This window comes from Orbicella faveolata, unplaced genomic scaffold (genome assembly GCF_042242905.1).
Source record: "Orbicella faveolata isolate gen_17 unplaced genomic scaffold, um_ofav_v1 contig_25, whole genome shotgun sequence".
NCBI classification, from domain to species: domain Eukaryota; kingdom Metazoa; phylum Cnidaria; class Anthozoa; order Scleractinia; family Merulinidae; genus Orbicella; species Orbicella faveolata.
In genome coordinates, this window is record NW_028301553.1 from 11,541,969 (window position 1) to 11,558,543 (window position 16,575).

Sequence of the window (16,575 nt, forward strand, 5' to 3'; positions counted from 1 at the left end):
TGACTGTAAACATCTGTGCGTAAGTGTTTTAGCCTTGGTCACAGGCTGGGCGTGGCATCAGAAAGCGCGCCAATTTTTTTCTCAGGTGGACTGGAAATAGTAACGTGCAGGAGAAGAGGAGGTCTGGTTACTGGCATAAATTATTGTCAATCAAAATGGCGTCTACTCCTGCGAGTAGCGAAGTGGATCCTGAAGAAGATGCCGGAGGAATGACGATCGACGTGCATAAGACGGGCCGAGCAGCCGAGTATCCCGACTTTGCAATTATTTGGTCATTTCTGGAGAACTTTAGACACCTCTTGCACTTTCCCGATCTCTCTTTGGACGATTTAGAAGATGGGTTCAACAGCCATTCGCCGGAAAATGGTAATTGAAGGCTATTTATTTCATAGAGCTGCAACTTTGATGGCTTGTTTCTGCAAAATCGGACCGATCGGTTTAATTTGTCCACAGATAACGGTGCCCTTGAAGTCCTTTGTTGCCTTGTGGTTTTGTTTTGAACCTGTAAATGTCGACGTCTGTTGCAAACTCGCTTTTTTCTTGTCTTCAAGGTTCAGCTTTTGTTGGACGCGCGAACAAAGCGCTTTTATGCCAGACAGCTGCACAGTTTCACTCGAGTGTCAATTTCGACTTTCTTCGCGATTTTAGCTCAGATGGCTTTATAATCTTTGGAATTACGCTAACATCATTCCTTCACCCGCCTAAATTTTAGGGAAAGATGTTTTATTGCGTGCAAAGCTGGGAAGTAATATGATGTCGAGGCAGGGACTATAAAGCGTAAAGCAACTTTTGTATGGAGATAAAAAGTTCTCTGTCGCTAATTTACAATATGCGTTTGGCGCGAATTTTCATTATTAATTTGCGCCAGACTTTCTTTGGTCCATAGCTTTAACGATTATGTGGCAATTGCTTCTTAATGTTATCTTGAACGATTATCCTTTTAACATATGTGTTGTAATTGGATATAAGCTAATGTCCAACGAAAGAGCAAACTTCGTGTCGCATTTTTGTGTTCTCACCTTTCGTGACCTAATCTTAATAGCGCTGTCTTCAAGCTACTTAAATTAATATTTATATGTTGTTGATATTAATTTTTAACAAAGCCAGATAGTATTTTAAACTTATTGAGGTCTTATAATCTTGAAGTTCCAGTATATATTTTTTAAGGTAGCCTAGGATTTTTTGCCCCAATAAACATTGATCAGAATGTGATTTCCTTGAAAGTCAAACATTTAGGTCAAGTTCATTAAGGAGAATTTGTAGGTTTACATCAGGGATAGAAGCTATTATGTCAGTGAGAATGTCTAAACTGTCCATTTAGAATTCACTTACAACAAGGTACATGTACTCCTTGAAATTCATGCTCTCCAATAGGCCATTCCAAAATTGCACAGGGAACAATAAACTGACACCACCACATGAAAGATCATGTTGAGGATAGTCATTTGACCAAGTTTGATGCTTTTAGGGTAAACAGAGACCAAGTTATGGACCTTGAAACATGGTTCAAAATCTATACAAACATCTGTAATGTTGAGACAGTGTCCCCCCCAAACCATATAAACTCTTCAATTTTTTCATTAGTTTTGTGACAATTGTAAAATCCCGTCATTCACCTACCTGTTGATGAAAACCGTATATGTTTGCCCATTTTTAAGAGTATCAAAGAAATCATAAAATTTTAAGAATCAATATGGTTTTGGGGGACGCTGTCTCAAAATTAAAGACATTTGTCACAGGAGGCCTGTCCCAAGGTCCAAACTGACACTCTTTTGTATATCTTTTATGGACCTTTTATGTACCTCATATTTGTACCCTTATTCTATACTTCAGCATGTGAAATCCCTTTGCTTTTACATACCTCCAGCCTCAAAGAAGGGACTTTTTTTGTGTAGAGCTAGTAGCCTATGTACCTGCCATCATTTATACGTTGCATGATTTAACATAATGATCATTGTCTTGAAGGGAGGTAAGTTATTATTTGTATTCAAACCCTGCTCCTTACTAATGGGCAGAGAAATTCTTGCTATGTCTCTATAATCATAGTATTAGAAAATGGCCCGAAAAAAATGTGTGCTGATTGATTATGAGCTTGAGATTTCTATGACGCAGTAGTTGACGAAGGTGCAGCCTGAGTCAACTGTCGTACATAGAAATCGAGAGCGAACAGTGTAATTGTTTAAAGTATAAATCTACTAGTCGTTCAAAACTATTAGATTTAAATCTAAATCCTCTTCTCAGACACTTCTAAAATACAAAAAAGCGGCCACCAGTTTGTTGACAAGCGCTCACTGCCGTGCTACTCACTATCTACAACAGGCTAGATAGTGAGTAGCGTAGCCAACCATAGAATGCCATTTGTGACAGAACGCTAGTAGATTTATACTAAAACTTGATAGAAACACAAAACTAGCACAAGCTTTTGACGCGATGATGGCACAAGCAAAGAGAATTTACATTTTGATGATCAAAGTAAACAAGTGGTTTTCTTGTTTTTGTGGTGGAATTTTCTAACAGAAATAGAAAACATGTCCTCCATGTTTCCATCGAGTTATAGATAGAGAACTTTGGGAGAACTTGAAAAAGCTGTGGAAACGCTGTCATGTTGGTCCTTGTTACCATAGCATTTCTTGTTCTCCAAAAGTTCCACTCATGTATTTTATTTCCCAGTTATTAATTAAAATATTTATAGTTCTAGTAGAGAGAATTTCATTACACGTAAATCCAATGTCTTCCTTCTGACTGTAGCTGCCTGTTCTTGCTTGTTCTTGAGGTGCAAAATTTTCTTTTGATCTCATTCCACAACCTTACCATCTGATAGCAGTTTTTTATTGATGAATTGTTGTAAGCATTTTTTGTTGAACCGCAGGTAATGTCGAGATGATAGCAGAGTTATACAAGAAGCTATTGAGACGGCTGGGCATCTCAGTAAATCCTGAAAAATGGGAGAAGTCACTGCTGAAGGTTTGCAATATTATTGAATTTTACCAATTTATCAAATATGATTATGATTGAGTAAAGCACAGGACTTTGATTTCTCATTGTGTTTAATTTACGTAGTTTGTAACTAAACACTGGCCAGCACATACCTGTCTGCTTTATAAGGTAGGCAGGACTGAGAATTTTGATGCTCTTGCAATTCTTTTTAGTTGTAATTCTTAACCACTGGTGTGCCTTTTTATAAATCATCAATTAAAAGAAGTAATGCATGGTAATTCTAATTAACTATCATATGATTAAATGAACATTTTAGGACCACTTGATGCTTTTTCTTGTGTCGCAAGAGCTTCTTCAACACCTGATGTTACTTATAAGTTGTATGACAAATTATTAGTTGTCATGCAACTCTTTTTTGATCACATGATAACATTATTGAAAACTGCTGGAAGACTGTTACACTCTTCTCTGTGACATCACCTGCTGCAAAAACTGTTGTGATAGGAATGAAAGCATATTTCACCTCAATGAAACATAATTTCCACTTAAGTTACATTCATACCTGTACAATTTTTTGTGCAGTATTATCACACTACAGACTTTGACTAGAAGTTGATGTTCTGGTATCCACATTTACCGTATAAACATATGTCAGAACCAAACTATTGTAATCTGTAAAGATAATATATATTTTGGGCTTTACAGATTTTTGTGTGCAATTTTGTTTTGCTTGTGTTTAGGTCTCTAAAGAACACAGTTTAGACTGTGCTTGGGATTTGGAACAATTTGGTTATGAGGAACTGAAGGTCTCATCCAAACTTGAAGTCTTTAAGGTCTGTATAATTTTACATGGTGAGATAAAACACACATAGTCAAATAGTTGAACTCAGTTTTTTTACAGGTACTAGGGCTCTGAAGACTTTTGAATGTACAGACAAGAAAGATGGATATGAATAAAGAAAGCTAGGTTCTAATCTAATTAAAACCAAGAAGAATTAGAGTTATAAATAATCTAAAGAAGGTGCTAGAGCCTTGTACTAACTATATTTATGTAGTAGCTTATTTAGTATTTTTTGTTAAATTATGTCATCATTTTCACCTTTCTTTCCGTTTGTACCCTGAGTTTTCTCTGATGAAGAGCTACTCAGCCCTTTAAGTAAAAATTAGTTCTCCACCTTGTGTACTTCTCTCAGTCTGGAATGCCTACATGTACCGGTACATATATTTTCATTTCTTCATTGTTAAGAGTGTGTAAACCTGCAATCACGGACAAAGGTCTTCACACAAATTTGCACTTTTGGCGCTTTTGCGCACACGCCAGACATGAATACATCACCCGCCTAACCTCGTCCCCACCCCTCCACACAATGTTGAAAACTACTACCTGCAGTTTCTTCTGATTTTCAACATTGTATTGGGTGGGGAGGAGGAACAGTAACATGTTTTTAAAAGGAAAGCAGCGATTTTTTCAAACTTCAGTAGTAAAACACAGATGATTCGTTAAATTACATAAGCGTCCCAAGGACGTTTGTCCACGATTGTAAGAGCATTCTGATTGTTTGATGTTTTGAGAATCAATTTCATGGCCTCATTCGGAGAGGTGGAAGAAATCCCCTTATTTTAGCTACAAATTTATTGATCAGTTTTTTTTTTTTTTTATCTCTGACAATTATTTTAGCTACTTTTGGAATGTCAGTTTGATCAGAATGATAAACTCAAGAGTTCGGTGAATAAAAGCTTTGATGCCGATGAATTACGCATGCAGCCTATTGGACGAGATCTGGATGGGTTCATTTACTGGTACCACGAGGTGAGACTGTTTCTATTTGTTATAAGTATAAATTTAATTACCGTAAATCCTTGAATTAGCCCCCCCCCCCCCCTTGAATAAGTGGCCCCTTCAAATAAGCGTCCCATCCTATCAGCTGAAATTTAAAATAAGCACCCCCGCTCCTCGAATAAGCGCTCCCCCCTCTCCTCTCCCCCCATTTTGTGGACAAGTAATGAGACAACAAAGGAGTATAGTTTTCGTCATGTAGTATTAGATTTGTACATTGCTTCAGTTTGTGAACAGGTTAAGAACTAACGGTGCCACGATTTAAACTTTAGGATCAGCTTTTTATGTCAATAAATGGCTTAAGTTGTTGTTTATGTGCAGATGATGTATAAAAAAAATGATCATGTCAGGCCACGATTTGGGAAAAATTAACTAAGCGTCCCCTTGAATAAGCGCCCCTCTCGAATAAGTGCCCCCCGTCTTTTCCTAAATTTGAAGTAAGTGCCTGGGTGCTTATTCGAGGATTTACAGTATAATTATAGTGATCTATCAACAATGCCATTCTCCAATTGACTATGTCTATCACCATTCTGTTGTAGATAGTGAGTAGCCTAGCAGTGTGGGGCTGTCAACAAAATGCTGGCCGCTTCTTCGCATTTTCAGTGTCTGTTCAGAGGATTTCGATAAAGTTTTGAATGACTATTAGATTTATACAAAGTTTACAGGACGTTGGTGGGGGGTCTGGGGTGGACAAAATGCACAGAAGCAGTTCATAAGTATAGGTGACCCCTTCCATTGCTGTTAACATCTTGTTAACTAGATTATCTCAATTATTTGGTGTAGGATTCATCAAATGGTGTACGGCTGTATACCACTGAAGAAGACGAAGTAAGTTGTGAATCATGGAGGCTGTTAGCAAGGTGAGTAAACTTCTTACACTTGCCATGCAAGGAAGTACATGAAGGCTCAAGGGGTTCAAAACAACTTGAATTTTAGCTTGCCCTTCGCATGAGCAGCTCTCAAATTTTGCTTGCCCTGGGCAAGTCTTAGTTTACCTTTTTGATTTGGGTGAAAGGCAACTTGCCAGGGCCCTTGCACATTGGGCAAGTGAAAATAAAAAGTTACTTGCCCGGCAGGAAAACATACTTGTTCTGGGTGACTAGGCACTTATGTTTATTCCTGACGCTCTGAATTTAATTTATTATAAATGGTTTCAATGATTGTGAAAAATAAGCAAATGCATGCAACACATGCAGGGTTGCGGCAGGTTGGGAAAATGGTCAGGGGAAAATAGTTCTTCAACCTAGTCCTGACCAGGGAAAAGTCAGGAAATTTTATTTTGAGTCAGGGAAAAATGACTTTTTGAAGAAAAATCAGGAAAAATTGACAGAAATAACTTGACACAACTGCTTTAATATCATTTAAGGCTGTTAGAAACATTTGAGGTCACTGTGATCCCAACAATGCTTTTCTTAATGTAGATGGAAAATTTGCTGAAAACTTATCATTCTTAATGCAAGGGTGGCATGGATGGCTGTAAAGGGAGGCATTTTGTATTTATTTGGTATCAGAAATTTTATTTTTATCAGGGAAAATTCAGGGAAAATTCAGGGAAAATTCAGCGAATTTGAAAAGTGATGTCTGTGGTAACCATGACATGTATAGTCAAGTCATCTTTTCTACCAAGGAATGAAAGAAGTTGCATTATGGAAATGTCCTGTCATTTCAATGTTTGTTTTTTCTTAGTGAGACAGGTGAATTGGTTGAAGTTGTTGACTACGTTGAGACCAAGTCAGTGGTGAACCCCAAAGAAATAGCTCTTGCAAAAAGAGAGGAAATGAAAAAGAAGGGAGAGATCAAGAGCCCTGGAAAAAAGCCAGGAAGAAAAAGTGGGTCGAGTTCCATAGAGTAGATATGGTGTTCAAAGTTACTTACTTCAAAGTGCCATCACATTTCACTCCTATACATAGATTCTTGTGTACTGTATGTAGAGGGTCTATTATAGTGGGTCATACATTCCTCATTCCGCCATATTTTGTTTCTTCAAAACCACAGACCCCTTTTGTTTTTTCCTAAAAACCGAAACTGCTCTATTGGTAAGACAATTAATTGCCATCTTAACCGATCTTTTGACAGTACATGACAAATATCTTTACGATATGTTAGCTCAATAATCGTATGTCTCCTCACAACTACCACGAGATCTTAAGGCAATCTTTTGCTGAGGGAGAAGCTTCAAGCAAGATAAAGTTGCTGCTCTGTGACTATCTTCTAAGTCTTTTAACTCTGTCTGATTGACCGCCACAAAAACACGCAACTGTGACCGCAACCGCGCACTAATTTCTTAACCGTAAACTGCAAGATAAATGTGAATGTACTGTACCAACAAACCGGCACTCTAAATTGGCTTGAACCGCCAAACCGCCAGAATATATAAAAGGTATTTAAATTGCAGAAGTATATCAATTGCGTAATTGTGGTCAAAGGTATTGTAAAGGCCACACACACACAAAAAAAACTTGGATCAACACACTAACTTCAGAGAAGTATCAAGTTTTGATAGCTTGCCGGGTTCTTGTGTAGTCCCTTACCTGAAAATTTAATACTGGGGAGAACCTGTGATGGACTAGCATCCCATCTGAGGGAGAAGGAAGTAGAAGTACACAATGTCACTTTTTACAACTGATACCAAAGAAAAGCACCATTTGACCTGATTGATCTCTTGTTCCAAATACTGACCCATCCTTTTTACCTTGAATTTTGTAGGCAAAAAGAAGGAAAAAGTCGCAGAAGAAGACTACGATGATGACAACCCATGTGCGAGATGTTTTTCAAATGTCAGACCGGATTCAGTAAGTTAAATATAGATGTGTTTAATTTCAGGACAGAGCTTATAGGGGGAGGCCGTGACCCCGTAAAAACGATATTTTAAAAGGACCTATGGTTATAGTAATAAGGGGGACAGTAATAATAAATTTTAAATCAATTCAATGCCATATTTATGAACTTGAATTATGCGCTGTCCATAGCATAGCTCAGATTAATATCACTTTTTTTCCACAGATTCTTCTCTGTGACAAGTGTGACGCTGCTTATCACACAGCTTGCCTTCGTCCTCCTCTGCTTACTGTGCCACAGGGAGACTGGTTCTGCCCTTTCTGTCAACAGGTAACTTTCACTTTTGTGGACAATTAACACAAAACGTTTTAAACTGAGAGTGCCATTATTTGTGAAAATGGTCAGCGGGTACAATGTTTTTACATTTACGCGTCGTACGCTCTTGGTAAAGGATAACTCAGAAAGGAGCTGAACACCACTCTTCTCCATATAAATTTTTCTACATAAAAAAGGCCCCAAAAGAAGGCGTGGATAGGAGGCGAGCGTTGGAGTCTCAGGGCCCGACCACACTACGCCGGAGAAACTTGAAAACGCAGCTTTATTTCTACACTATTCCATCACGAAAACGAAGCTTTTTGAAAACGCCCTTCAAACCGGAGGAATATGAAAGCACCAGCTTTGCGTTTTAGTGTGGATTAAAAAAAAAAAACATTTTGAAAACGAAGCTTTTCAGAAACGATGACTTCACGATAATCATTACTCGTAATTTCCCTGACCGAGTTTTCCTGAAACACAAATCCAAAATGACCGGTGATTTCTGCATTTTCAAATTTCTCCAGCGTGGTGTGGACGGGATATCAGTCATCAGTTAAATCTTTGGCGGTTTCTTAATAACAATAAGTTAAATCTTCAGCCTATTTTTCAGCCGTCAGGGTCGGGTTGTTCGAAAGCCGGTTAACGCTAACCTAGGATTAAAAGTTAATCGAAGTATTCATTTTCCTTGTATAAAAATGTTTTTCACTGCTTATGTTTTCTGTAGTTTGTGATTTTTCAAACTCAAACCTGAAGGGCAAACAATATAAACAGAAAACACCACCCAAAAGTTACAAAACTCAAGGAAATATTTTCTCTAATCTTGGGTTAGCTTAATCGGGCTTTGAACATCCTGGCCCAAGATACTTTGCAGGTCTCTGATCTCAGCTACGAGTTAAAAACACGCCATTTCTCTGACAGTTAAAATTTTGTCTAATTCTCAGCTATCATTTAAATCGCTACCCCATCCAGACCTGGCTAAAACAATTGCATTTCTTTTTTTTTCATTTATTTCCAGCTGGCATTGTTGGATATTTTAAAGGAGAAGAAGACGCGGTTAGCTGCTAGGATGAAATTGCGACAGAGACAAGCGAAAAGGTGAAAAAAGAGTGTCGCATTTAAATTAGTTATTAAATTAAAATTGTCATAAATATTATGCTGTATTTAGTTAAAATCTCTTGAGCAGCAACTCTTTAAACTGTGAAGTTTTAAGCAAGTCTTTCACGAGCATTAAAGTACATTTATTTATAAGCTGCCGGGTTATTGTTGCGTTCAGTGTGGGCAAAACTTCTTTCCTCTTGTGCGAGGATGTCTTGCATTTCCTTCAGTCATCATTCATTCATGACAGAGTCCTTCGAATCAAGGACAGAAGGTTCTTGATTTCTGCAATAGCTTATTCAACGTTTCTTGTTAGTGCGATTAGCTGTAACTGTCAGACCGTTTTAGCGAAATTGGCAGCCCACGTAATTGTCACCGAAAACAAGACTGGAACAACCCAGTACTTTATCTTCTTGATTGTGGCTATGCTTCGATCCAAAGTCGAAACCAAACAATTTGTCGTTATGACGCCATAGGAGTGCTGTTAGTTTCCAGAGGTGCTTTTTTGCTTGAATCAGTCTCAAAGAAATAAGGAAAAGTGACAGTGAGTGAAAACGCAGATAAAGGGGAGTGGGGCGAGCCTTGAAACCAGAGGGGGAGGAGAGGGAGAGGCACTCGCATTGATCCATCCCAGTCTACCTCGTTCTTTGACAACTGCTTTAAACACACGATCCAGTCTTCGTGAAGTAAGAAAATGCTGCAACGATATCTCCCCTTCTCCCACTTGCTTCTCTCGCGGATTCTTTATTTCACGCTAAACGGGTCGCTTCGCTCGCCGAACATTTTTCCGCCCTCGCTGGGAGCCTGATCGCAGGCGAGATAAAACGAGGAAGGAAAGCTTTACCCGTTGTTTGTTCAGTTGAAAAATACCTTGTGGTCACGCGCACTGTATTTTGTTAAGTAGTAATTTAAATTCGTGTAAAAACTATGATCTAAGTCGAACATATTTTTACGTCATTGCCTGCCTACTTCTCTTCCATCGGCTTTCGTTTTTATTACTATTTTCAAACGAGAATTCATTCTTTGTTCTGTAGGCAATAATTTCGTCCAAAGCCAAGGGTATCGTTAATGTAATGTAAGTGTGCAGTTTTCTGTCTGCATTGAATACCAATTGCATTTATCGTTCTGTCCCTATCACTACTTGATACATCTTAGATCGACAGCCCAGCCTAGCTATGTTACGAAACGAATCCTGTGCCATCAACTGATTTTTTAAAAAGGCCTCACTGATAATTGTAAACGGTAGAGAAAATACAAAATAAGCTGCGCTGTGAAAACGGACGAACTTCATGTGGACACACCATCGCTCCCTTGAGCGGTCTGTTAGCAGGTGTTTTACCTACATGCAGTACCGTATTTGAAGTCAATAATTAACCGCTCTGTTGTAAAAACCGGTAAACTTTCGTTCAAAGCGACAAAGTTACTTGTTAGATTAGAACGAATCAAGAGTTTTTCGACAGATTATTTCCACGAAAATTAACCAGAGAATAGCTGTTATCTTCACTTGGAATAATTATATGGAGGTTGCTATGTCTTTCAAAAGATCTATAGTTTGTATAGTGTTTAAAGTATTTAACACAATATGTCATTTTTATTGAAGATCTTAGTGAAATAGATTTAACGTATTTTTGAAAGGAATAAAAGGCAGTCTTGTTGTGGAACGTTTGAAGTTTTTCACTAATAATTTTCCAACCTTCTTATTCTTGCACATTTTTCTTTGTATTTTCTGTATCTAGAAAGAGCGTTTTCATTCCAGCTGCTTTTATCATCTGAAATATACGATGTGTCGCGTTATTCTGGACAATACGTTACTCAGTGCTTTAGATCGAGTGAAAAACACAGATATGTCCAGGATTGAACGCTAATGAGATTTAAATTTCTCATGATAAGCATCACAAAGGGTCCTCATTGGTAAGAAGTCACCAAAACACACACAATGCTGTCAAATATGAAGTAATATGAAAATGCCAAATAACCCTGGCAAATATGAAGTACTAATTAAACAATAATTGCGTTCATAAGGACATAAGTGATTTATTTTGCACTGTTTGCATTTTTACATGTGTATTTTTTACACTTGGAATCATGACTGCTTACAAAGAACATTCGCCCTGACGGTGCTTGTTAAGTATTTTAAAATGAACGTATCTGTAAACCTAAAAAGAGTAATTTCGCCGCAATGAGGGGTCTTAAAATAAACAATACTCAACGAGACCAGGGAAAAACGCTTTTGACATTTTAACAGCATAAAAAGTCTCTAACGGGTGGAGCTAGGGTCAACACGAATCCTTTTAGTTGAAGTGCTACGTGTACGGTTAAATCACAGAATTGAGGTTAAATTCTGATTATGTTTGTCATTTGACAGTAAAATAATGTCTCCAGTCGTCGGCACAGCTGACAATCAGTCTGGCAGCTGTTTCTTATAAACTGGAGTTGCTCTGAGCCTGTTGAGTGGCACATATTCCACCATATGTGGGGTGGGTATGTGTGGCAGATCAACGGCTGACTACTTTTTTGATCAACTATTGTGGGGGCGACTGAGCTACAATATTTAGTCATTTCTCACCACAATTATGGTACATGGCGTTTCGTTGCCTTCGAAAAATATGCTATAATTCCCTGGGTGGTGCTACTTTTGAAGTTGTTTCTAGTGTTTGCCAGTCATTGTACGGTCGCGAGTATGCTTAGGAAATAATTAATTGCACAGTTGTTGACTTTCTATTACGCATGCGCAGTAAGGTCTTTTGATTAAAAACTTATCTGCTTATATCTTTCAGGTTGGGTTTTGCCGGTATTGACTTGAGTAACATCTTACAGGTATGTAATTTCATCATCTATTAATGGTTTAAAAATCTGTTGTTTTAAAACATGTATGTGTTCTTCACTCCGACAATGACATGTGTCTTGCGCTTTCGCGAATCGACATTTTTTGCAGAATGTGTGTGCGTGTTGGGGGCGGGGTGGGGGGAGGGAAGGAGGTGTTTGAACATGGCGCGGGTCACGTCTTCTTTTGGTTAACTTATGTCGTTAGGTGTCACGCCACGTGATATTACCTAATATGGTCTGTTAGACCCACTTGTGCATTGCGTGACATGTCGGCAAGGAAAACGTCGTGTTCCTCATCGAGTGTGAAGACAGGTTCTATAATGTTCAATTAAAATTTTTGTTGTCATCGTTATGTTTGGAGCCCATAAAAGAGTATTATCTCATTTCTATTAGCGCATAAGATCGGTGAGAATTCATACTTAGATTGTAGCGTGACATAGCTACTTTAAAGTGGCGTGACACTGGCGTAATCTGGCCCGTTCAGCTTGATATGTCTTTAGCGTGACCTACTTGTTAACCCTTTAGGGACTCTTGAAACACGGCGAGACATTAAGACAACCTAACTTTTCTTTGTCGAGAGGCGTAAATATGCTAAAGCCGAAAAACAGTGAAAGAGGATTTCTGAGCGATCTAGACCACGCGGATTTTATGTCAGAAATTTTTTACGAAGTTGGCAGTCAGATTCAATCTTGTACAATTTTCACTTACCGTGCGGCTTTCTAATGTTTCGCTTATACTTTTGTGCAGCCCTAACTATTACCCTGACGTTACTTACGACATTTTTTACGTGACGAAGTTCGGAACTTGATATTTTACTGCTTGTGTTTGCCTTTGTTTCAGCAAAGAGCATTTTGTGAGATGAAATTATTTGTGAGATCAGAATGGAGTCCTGGAGTCCCAGTTTTGATAACGGGAAAAAGCAATTCTCTTTGAACTCCCAGTCTTCAATTTCTGGCTCAATGCTTGTTTCTTAGGATTTGCGCGAGATCTTTGGCCTTCGCTTTTGCTTGCGCCGCAGTGAAAACCAGTTTTAATTTCTTTTTCTCGTCTTGTAGAGAACATCTGACGATGAAGAAGACCAAGGAATTAGACGGTCTGGCCGCTCCAGGAAAAACGTCGACTACACGTTCAAGGAATTTGAAGACGACATTACATCAGCCGTGGAAAACGACAAGAAGAGATTCAAAGGAGAGGAGGTTAATGGAGAGGAACAGCACTTACTGTACTCAAAGCCCGCCTACGAAACGGGTAACTTCCTTAAGGCAGGACAACAGAACACCCGCAGATCCCGCAGACTTATGGACCTTGATTACGAAAGCGACTCGGAGTCTAGAACGAGTGGGTATGAGTACGAGGGAAATTCAGATGAAGATGGTCAGCGGACATCCACGCGGACGTCTCGTCTCCGAAGGACGCGAAGGATTATTGATGAAGACGACGAAGACAACGACGGTTGTGACTTAAAAGAAGAGGAATCGATTGCTACGGAAGGTGGGAAAGAACGGGGAGAGAAAAATCATTCAAACGGAGAGCAGCCTGATACCTCAAAATCACAAGAACATAAAGGAGGCGATAACGAAACGGCAAAGAATTCCAACCAAGAAGAACAGAAAACAGGTGGAGACAGCAAAGAACCGAAAAACGGTGGAGACAGCAGCGAAAAAGACCAGAAAATTACGAATCCAGGAAGTAAAACAGAAGTTGATAAGACGGACATTTTACCCTCTCAGCCTCAAAACACAGCTCCTCCAGGCAACAAGATCCATCCTCATTCACGTATTGCTTCTGTGGCACCAGTAGCTCGCAATCCGCCTGTTGCTGACATGACCAATTACAGGAACCCTGCCAGCTACCCCCCAGAAGGCGTGTTCCCTAATCCTCCAAATTTTGAAATGTTCAAGTCGCAGTATCCTGTGAAGCAGCCGCCAAATTACGTCGCGTCAAATTTTGGAGGCGTTAATTTAACTACGCCAAACATTACGGGAAATAACTTTACGGCCAACAATTCGGGAACTGTAAATATTTCACCCAGCAGTGTTCCAGGTATTGCTCAAGGTGGACCTACCTTTCCGGGAGCTCAGGGACTTGGAGCTCCAAATTCAAGGACAAATTACGGAGGGACCACTATTCTAGGGCCCAGCCCGGTAACACCTAGCTTTCCAGGTGCTAATACCAACTTCCCAGGTACAAACATAGGAGGACAGAATATCCCTGGAACAAATTTCGGTGGGCCCTTCTCTGGGGGACTCAACAACGTAGGAACAAACTTTGGAGAAACGAATTTTGGTGGAGCTAACCCAACTGGGGCTGGTGTAGGAGGTTTTGGTGTCATGAAAAGTCCAACGCAAAATGTACCTGGCTCGCTTTGGGGAGCCCAGACTGACTTTAATAACATGTATAGTTATCAAGGATTCCCATCTTCAGCGGGAGGAGCATCGGCTCCCGTGAGTAGTCCCACGAGTAACCAGACTTTACCACCACCATACCCCTCTGCGACCAGGTTTGCGAATACCAACCAGTATGGAAACTATAACCAACAGTATCAAGGAAATTCTAACATGCAGAACAATTATATTGCACCACAACAGAGTGGCTTTTTTCCTGGCACGCCTCAACAGCCACCGCCACCTTATCCTTCAGGTAATTCGCTAAATGCGAACTTCTACTCGAACAATAATCCAGAGGGTAACCTTACGGGTAACCTTGCGGGTAACCAGTGGACTTATCCCGAGGGATACGGGTATTATCCCGGTCAAGGAAATACCGCGGGACAGAATTTTTAGAACAAATTTGCTTCCGTTCACACTAATTGAATCTGTTTAGTACAGCGTAATTTAACAATTCGAGGAAATGCGAGCCTTAACGCAGCATCTCTCGATTGTTAACGTCAGGTTGATTTTCAAGCAATTGAACATTGAAAAAAGCTTTTTTAAACAGTTTTTGTTGTTGATAGTGTGAACGTAGTATTAAGAGCCTTTTTGCGGTGAGTTTTACTACAAAACTCAGAATGTTATTTTTAACTTTGGAATAATAAGTCACAAGGGAACAGAGAATCGTAAAAAGTAGGATTCAAAATCGAAAAGGAACGAGGACGCTTTGATCTGGCTACTGCGCAAATGAGGGTCGTAAAATATCCAAGTACAAGAAATTCAAGGCTAAATTTGTATAAGGGATATGAAAGAGAGGAAAATGTTGGGAAAGAGAGCGTGTTGTTCTCTCCCCACAGTCGCCTAAGTCATGAGAAAAGGGTTAGAACACAAAGCAAGCATAGCTGGTAATGCTCTAGAGAAGTTTCTGTTCAGATCTGTTCAGATCTGTTCAGTTCATAAAGAAGTTGCAAGGTGAAGTTACTTCTCATCCGACACCAGTAAGAGCATCGATCTGTTCTTGTACACCTTACGTGTATATTAAGCTCGTAAGCGAGTCTGTCACGTTAGGCCATATTTTATGCATTGTCACGTAAGGTCACGCTGTTTGCGGTGATTCCAGGCTAAAGTTTCAGCCATCGTGAAATATTCCATTTCTGATTTTCAAATTTAATCCAAATAGCGAATAGAGACATCTTTTGAGCATTCCTCACCGTGCGGGAAATTGAAATTCCTTTTTTGTTCGAAAATGTTTCGATTGTTTCATTACGTTTGAAGACCTATTTGTACGTCACACAATCGCCTAAAATAGCGTGACAAAGTTCCTCAAAGAAAGTGTGCTCGAGGTTACAAATCTAAGTAGGAAAGTGAGTTTAGAAGTTTGTGAACGAGAGCGATATCCCATTGTCTTAAACTCACTCGAATGCTTGCATCAGGTTATGTGAACAGAACAGCAATTTTCGATATTTTTTTAGGAAAAAACAAGAAGAAAAGAAACCTAACAAAGGTTAGGCAACGTTACAAGTGTTCGTATTCACCAAATTATCCATAATATTAGAGCGTCCTTTATATAATCAATTTTATATCTGTATATATATCTGACATCAGTTGCATGCGCGCTTGTTTCCCTCGATTTGGTTTTTTTATTTCACTTCGTTACGAATGACTCGTTTTGCATGTTGTCGTACTTCAAGATCTGTACAAAATTGTTTCAACTATTCATCCAGTGTTAACCGATAAACTTGAAAACCCTTTCCAAATCAATCCATGAACATGTTTCTTTCTTTTTTTCTTTCATTACAAACCTTGTTTCAATCTACTTCATGTTCGTAACAATTTGCAGCAAGTTTGATCATTTTTTTAATTCGCCCGTCTAACGTACATTAGTGCCGAGAGCCTGCTAATATATCAAGAAAATATTCTCTAGTTAACAAGTATTTATTATCACTACTTCTCTGTTTGAAAATGTTTTATTCCAAAGATTGTAATGAGATGTTCATCGCTATTGAGAATGTATTGATTTTCTTCCAAGCTTGATTCCGATGATTGCCATAGGTGGACACGAACATACATTCTTGAAAAGATGGCCATTTTTTATTACTTTGTGACTAATATAATGTAAATAGTGGTGTTTCGGTTGTTGCCTCATTCTAGCAACCTGTGTATCTATCTTGTGGAAATATCGGATTCAAAGGCTTTATAATAAAATGAAATACGACGGGAATACGTTGTAGCAGTCATAAACTAGTTAAATATCTCGGAGGGGGACGGCCTTTAAGGAGCTACGTCACGGTTTGCTCATCTTGAAAAGTTTACCCTAAATTTTTCAAGTTCACCGTTTGTCGGTCTGTGTTAATCTTCTCCATCCTTAACCATCGTTCCTTTGTGGCTTGCCTTATCAATTATTATCTCTGGTGTTTT

General features: G+C 39.0%; 1 protein-coding gene across 2 annotated transcripts; it reads left to right on the forward strand.

The window, feature by feature from the left end:
* The first annotated feature begins 148 nt into the window (after positions 1-148).
* Positions 149-16,378, forward strand: LOC110041058 (uncharacterized). 2 transcript variants are annotated; one of them, XM_089294918.1, is made up of 12 exons: positions 149-366; positions 2,870-2,964; positions 3,061-3,105; positions 3,678-3,770; positions 4,616-4,747; positions 5,558-5,634; positions 6,461-6,603; positions 7,481-7,566; positions 7,778-7,882; positions 8,883-8,962; positions 11,740-11,779; positions 12,844-16,378. In XM_089294918.1, exons 1-12 carry the CDS (start codon positions 156-158, stop codon positions 14,569-14,571), a joined length of 2,835 nt encoding a protein of 944 aa, XP_089151044.1. In that variant the 5' UTR covers positions 149-155; the 3' UTR covers positions 14,572-16,378. The 2 variants fall into 2 exon arrangements, with proteins under 2 accessions (XP_089151044.1, XP_089151045.1); XM_089294919.1 differs by lacking the exon at positions 3,061-3,105.
* Positions 16,379-16,575: the final 197 nt, after the last annotated feature.